This window comes from Brassica oleracea, chromosome C2, assembly GCF_000695525.1.
Source record: "Brassica oleracea var. oleracea cultivar TO1000 chromosome C2, BOL, whole genome shotgun sequence".
Lineage (NCBI taxonomy): Eukaryota > Viridiplantae > Streptophyta > Magnoliopsida > Brassicales > Brassicaceae > Brassica > Brassica oleracea.
In genome coordinates this window covers 19,482,646-19,489,354 of record NC_027749.1, presented here as the reverse complement: position 1 = coordinate 19,489,354, position 6,709 = coordinate 19,482,646, and the positions used below count along the sequence as shown (strand labels likewise).

The window sequence follows — 6,709 nt, the reverse complement described above, 5'->3', positions numbered from 1 at the left end:
CGGAACCAGCCTGCGTCTGTACCCTCCAGGGGGCCTAAGTCATTCCGTGGCCGGGGCTCGAACTCATGATGACGGGCACCTCAGCCGAGGTTCCTTTACCACCAGACCACGAGGCCCGGTTAAAACTTCTTTCCTTTTCTCAATTGTAAAAGAAAAATTCTATAATATAAGAGTAATGTGTTTAATGTGTAATATATCTCTGGCATATCAAGATTTGGGACAAAAAAAAGTCGACATAAAAATACGGATTCATGCTTAAAGATAACATTAAAAAAACGTCTCACAGGAAAATATAAAGATTCATAGAAGAAATCATTTGTCTCTCTATGCTAATGTTTCGAGTAAAGTTAACCATACCAAACAGAATAAAAACCATCGAACCTATAAAGAACACCAACCATCCTAACTCATCTAAGTGATAAGACTCTCTTTCTCTTGTTTTCCCTCGTTCTTCTTTGTTGGCTAGAGTTTAAATTTAATTAAATCGAATAAACCCCTACTAATTTGATCCATGTTGATTTATGTTCTTATTTCAACAAACCAACGAAGATAGGACCCCCAAAAAAGCTTACAAGGAGAGAAACCATGCGAAATCTCCAAACCCTTCGTCTCCCGTTGTTGTTTCGTACACTATTTACGGTTGGTTTCGTCACTCTTCTTATGATTGATGTGTTTGTATTACAAAACAATAACGAAGTCGACAAAACAAAAGAGACTACTACCGCCGCAACGATGAACAATTCCATTACACATGCTAAGGGTGTAAAAGAAGATCTTGGTGATGGATCAAAACATGGTGATCTTAGCCACAGTGCAAGCAAAAGAAAAGTTCCTCGTGGACCCGATCCTATACACAACAGGTACTTTACTGGTTTCTTGTTTCAGTTATCCCATCCAGTCAAAAAATCCTTCCATGTATATGTATGTTGTTAGTTAATTTCAGCAATATATGGCATAGCTAATGATAACTATGATGCTGAGATGGATCAACAACGTCGTGGGATTAATATATTAAGCAAGCTAATTAACTTATTTGTTGTTGATGTATCTGTTTATATGCAGATTATTTATACGAATATTTTTGCCACCGTATACATTACGTACGTCTAGCATAGTTTTACTATAAATAAATATAAATATAATTGGTTTCTTTTAGCTAACACAGATTCGGTAAGACATATCACAGAGGCTCGCAAAAGGCTGTCTGGTTGCTTTATTCAGTCTATATATGTTAATAAATTACTTTGTAAGAGCATGATTAATGCAGATCTCTTAGGGTTGAGGTTCTTAACGTAATATAAGAAACGTCTTTTAACTTTTAACTAAGAAAAACTAAGAAATATCTCTTATATCTTTTATTTAAGAGACGTTTTTAGTTGTTCTTAGTTAAAAACTAATAGACGTTTCTTATTTTACGCTAAAAACCTCATTCTAAAAGACTCGCATTAATCATTCTCCAAGATGGCTTCTTCTGATAACTTTATTTTTCCTTTATGGAAGCTTTAAAATACCCTCTTTCCCTCTCATTTTTCTTCACCTCATTTCTTAGTTATATAGAAATACCACTTAAGATCTCAGTTGATTATTTTTAAAATAAAAGCGTTTACTATGAATTCCATACATGGCCTTAAGAATATATATATACACACATATAGATATATAATACAAGCGTTTACTATGAATTCCACGCATGGCCTTAATGTCTATAGAAAGCTAAGATACTCCCATTTATAAAGCTGTTTTTATTGAAGTAGTTGAATAAAAAAAATGTATATAGGCAAATAAGAATAGTTGACCAAAGTAGTTTAGTCAAGTGACCCAAGTATCACTGTATCAGCCTAGTCAAGTGACGAAAGTATCGAATCGATAGATGAACGCTGAACATTTGTTATCGGGTTCATAAGAGTAACTAGTAAACATGAATTCCTTTTGGATTAAGTAATTAACATGATTATTATTAACTTTTTTTTTTTGAGCAACAATTATTATTATTATTAACTTATGTTCTGTCTCGATACAGGAGAGCAGGAAGTTTAAGACGACCACCGGGAAGAGAATGAGTACGGTGAAAGCTTGGAGAAGAAGCAGAGAGAATGAGAGAAGTATTTGTTGGCAAAATAGGTTTTTGTAAGTTTACAAAAAAAAAAAAAATAGGTTTTTGTAAATGTAATGCTCCTAGATTCTCTTTCCCTTTCATTTGGAATCGAACCTATATGCTCAAAATATTTGTGACCCTACTACACTTCTATTTTTTTCTTTTAGTATTTTGTTTTATTTTTTCTAGCAAAGAAATACCGTGCTTGCATTTTTCATTGCACACAGCTTTCGATCTTGAGTTAGCCAGAGAAGGTTAAAAAAATATGTTTTCTCACATTGCACAACTTGTGGTGTCTACGTTTAGATATTCTATTTATTTTCTCACATTGTATGTGCTTACGCTAAATGACGATGAGCATTTACTACATTAGGTAAATGTTTGGTACCTTATATGTGTCTGAGTTGTTTTTTTTTTGATAACTCTGGTATCTGGGCAGCCACATTCCCAACTATCCTCCCGTAGGGGGTCCAGCGCCCCAGCGGAAGGGATGTTAAATCCGCTGTGGCCGGGGCTCGAAGTCGTGATGGCGGGCACCTCAGCCGAGGTTCCTTTACCACCAGACCACGAGGCCCGGTTAACTTTAAAACCACCAATGAGTGATTTTTATTATTCTAACAACATGCATTTTTAATATGGATTATTAACAGCCTAATTTGTTCTAGATATTTGGCAAAAAAATTTACTAGATAGCATGCTATTTTAGAGTCGATAAAACCCCTTGCATATTCATGTTTGGTATGGACCACATATCATGTGAAAGATTACACAATCACACGCACAAGATGGTTTTAAATATTTATAACAAAATATGAATTTTTATCCCACTTTTTAAATCTTATTAGAGATATATATCCCACGTCGGAAATTCTAATGAACATTAAAAGTTAGACCAATCCACTAATCACCAATTGATTTTAAGTTGAAAGCTCATAATAAACCCGAATTTAACATGGTATCAGAGCCCAGATCCTAAATACCCAAACTCCTAATTAATATTAACCATTCCGACCGAGTATAAAGGTCGCTCGACCAAGTTTAAATGTCCTAAAGTTCTGAGATTTTTGGCCGATAAGAGCCATTATCTCGAATAAGGGTATTAAGGATATATATCGGGTTTATTATGAGCTTCCAATTTAAAACCAATTGGTGATTAGAAGATTGGTCCTGACCCTTTACATATTACTTGATGTTCCTTAGAATTTCCGATGTGGGATTACTTTATCTCTAATACCCCTTCTCGAGATGATGACTTTTATCGGCTAGAAATTTTGGAATTTTAAGAAAGTTATACTCGGTCGAGCGAGTTAATTACGACCTTTATATCCGGTCGGAAAGGGTCAGATATTAATTAGGGGTTTAGCATATTTAGGATTTGGGCTCTTATTCAATGTTATTCGGGTTTATTATGGGCTTCCAACTTAAAACCAATTGGTGATTAGTGGACTGGTTCTAACATTTTATATATTACTTAATGTTTATTAGAATTTCCGATGTGGGATATATATCCCTAATAAATCTAAAAATAAATAAACAAGATGGATTTGTATGTGTAAGAACAATTGTACTTTAAAAGATTTTTATCTATTCATTCATAAAATATGTCGAGTCCATCATCATTGATGTATTTTAAAAGCATATATTCTTGCAAATAAAGGAGATATGTCTTCAAAGATTGGATGTATCAGATATTTATAATTTATAAATGGAATGGCATATATATTTTTCAAAAAACCTATGGGCTTAACTGCTGAAATCTAAAATGAGAATCTGTGTAATGGTTCTTCTAAATAAAGGAGACCACATTGATTCTGTGTTATGCTTTTCCCATCTTTTATTCTTTTGTTCTTTTGTGGGGGTTAACTCCACTACTCCTTTATAATTTCATATCTTTTCCATCCATTTCAAAATAAATTTCACTAATCTTAACATATAAAAGAATTAGTAACTTATTCTATTAATTTATTACATCACCAACGTACACTGCGACAACATATATACGAATAAGTATCAATTATAAGAAAACTATATTAAACAAAAACCATTCGGTATTTAATTGGTGTATATTTTCTTAAGAAGGCATACTTACTAGAGACGCAATAATCAATCAACTTTAACTTGTCTCTGTTTCTATTTCTCTTCCAGCGGTAGAGAATCAAAAGCAACTGAAGACTAGTCTAAAGCTATATAACCGGCACCTCTCGCTCTAGATAATTAAATTAAAGAACTATCTTACATAATTAGTTCATTAAAAAGATAACAATTAGAGTGGAAGAATAAATTATCCAAAATTTTGCTAATTTAATTTGTAAGACAAAATATATACATATACTACTGGAAAAGAAAACATAATAAAAAACAGATACAGTAAGTTTTTCCGATTCTGATGGCTGGGACAACTAGGGCTGGGCACAGATACTCGATACTCGGCTCGTACCCGCTACTTGTCCCGTACTTGTCCCGTAAATCAGTTTGTACTTGTTACTAGTTATAAATTTTCATAGTTTCACAATTTTAATCCATTTACATTTTAAAATTAGATGAATCATGTTTCTTTTACTTGTCTTGTTTGTCTTATTTCAGTTAAAATTCAAGTTCTCGACATTGTTAAGTCGGATAATAAGTTAATAGATCTTATTATTCGTAAATGTAAGTCATCAAATATCTTTGTATCTTTTAATATTTGCCTAATTACTATTTTTACCTAATATACACTACTTTTTTCTAATTTTTTATTATATATTTAACAGATTTTATTTATTATTTATATTGTAACTGAAATTAAATAAACATATTAGATTCGAGTAAAAGTTTTTAATAAAAAAAAATTCATTGTATGAGATAATGCTTTATTTTACTTATTTGCAAATAATAAATATTTTAGAAACAAGTATCAAGTAACAAATCGGATTAAGTAACTAGCAAGTACTGATTTTTTTCTTGAGTACTTGATATAATAAGTACTTGTTTTAGACAAGCCAAATTCAAGTCTCAAATACGATTACTTGAACGAGCCAAGCCAAGTATCAAGCTTTCAAAAATTAGCAAGTACTTGGCTTGTGCCCACCCCTAGGGACAACACCAAATCTAATTCCAAGGTTGTCCATTGTATTTTTTGTTTCTTTTTGAAACAAAGGTTATCCATGGTAATCATCGACAAAACTTTTATTCAGAAATAGCTTTGGTTGGTCATACATTTTAGTGGAATAAGTATAAATTATGCTTAAAATTTTGACAGAAATTTTTACAGAAATAATATGCTTAAAATTTTAGTGGTATAAAAGTTACAGAAATAATATGCTTAATTTTTCTTAAAAAAAGTTTCTCTACTTAAAAAATGGGAATGGTCGTGCATAGTGGGGAAGCTACATGGACAAAGGGCAGGTCCGGTCCAGAGAGGTATATTTTTGAATTTTTTTTTATTAGTATTTATAATTATTTAGAGTTTTTTAAATAAATATTACTTATTGAGTATTAGTCAGTGAACAAAATCCAAAACTTTCAAAGACTAGTGCAACTAATGCTTTTTTAATTTGTTTAGTTGTTTCTCGTTATCCGTGTTACATAATTATTAATAAAAATTATATACAACACTAATATTTTTACGAATATTATTATTATTATTATTATTATTATTACATAAATATAAATTATGGTTACATATAAACTTTTACAAAATCATATAAAAATATAAGTGAAATTTAATAAAAATATAAGTAAAATTTAATAAAAATATAAGTAAAATTATATAAAACTTAAATAAAATATTATTTTTTAAATGTGAGAATTTGTATTAACAATTGATTTTAGCAAATTATGATTGATTATGGTGAAAATGTTGGTGATAATATTTACAAATATTTCTATACAATTAATTCTATAAAATTATTTTTAATAACTATTAATGCAGTTGAATTGGTTAAAATATTAATGTGATATTTTATATTATATATATTTATTTATATATGATTATTAGGTAAATGTAAAAATATGTTGATAAAAGTTTGCTTAGGGCATATAAAAATGTTGAGACAGTTGCCCACCATAATTTTAACAGTTGCCCACCATAATTTTTAAAATTTCAATGTATTTTCTTAAATTTTTTAAAGAATGCCCTATGTATATACAAATACTTTGTGAATAAATTTTATGTTCGCTCCGGATCAAAACAACTTCTAGATCTTCTGCCACTGGTTATGCATTTTAGTGGATTAGTTATAGAATAGTAGAAAAATAGAGTGTAGAAAATGATATGATTCTAAAATTTAAAAAGGAATTTGGTCATTTTCCCAACGGATTGGGCCGAGTCTTAATAAATGGGCTAATGGGGCTAACATCAAGTAATCCATATGAAACGAGCGAGTATATGGCCTACTTATGGAAGCCACGTGTAAGTCGCCACATTGGACTTTGACCCGGCGCGGTTGCCGGATTAAGGAGAAATTTTATTTAATTCCGACTACAGTTTTTTTTTTTTTTTTTTTTTTTTTTTAGCGAAAAAGGTTTTTTTTTCTGTTGATACTCGACTTTAGTTTTTGTATATTTGAAAGTTATTACAAGCGATCATAGTTTTTTTTTTTTTTTTTTTTTTAACAAAGATAATAAATAATAAAC

The 6,709-nt window shown here is 30.6% G+C and overlaps 1 protein-coding gene across 2 annotated transcripts; it reads left to right on the top strand.

Annotated features, from left to right (window-relative positions):
- Nucleotides 1-347: 347 nt before the first annotated feature.
- Nucleotides 348-2,307, top strand: LOC106325888 (CLAVATA3/ESR (CLE)-related protein 26-like). Of its 2 annotated transcripts, XR_001267084.1 has the most exons (3): nt 348-860; nt 2,021-2,121; nt 2,155-2,307. XR_001267084.1 is itself a non-coding variant. In XM_013763938.1 (2 exons), the coding sequence occupies exons 1-2, from the start codon at nt 586-588 to the stop codon at nt 2,058-2,060; spliced, it is 315 nt and encodes a 104-aa protein (XP_013619392.1). In that variant the 5' UTR covers nt 348-585; the 3' UTR covers nt 2,061-2,307. The 2 variants fall into 2 exon arrangements, 1 of the variants encoding a protein (XP_013619392.1); XM_013763938.1 differs by having other exon boundaries at nt 2,021-2,307.
- The last annotated feature ends 4,402 nt before the right edge of the window (nt 2,308-6,709 follow it).

Coding starts and splice junctions, on each gene's coding strand:
- LOC106325888 (XM_013763938.1), top strand. CDS start 586: ATGCGAAATCTCCAAACCCTTCGTCTCCCGTTGTTGTTTCGTACACTA. Junction 861..2,020: donor CCCGATCCTATACACAACAG/GTACTTTACTGG, acceptor GTCTCGATACAG/GAGAGCAGGAAGTTTAAGAC.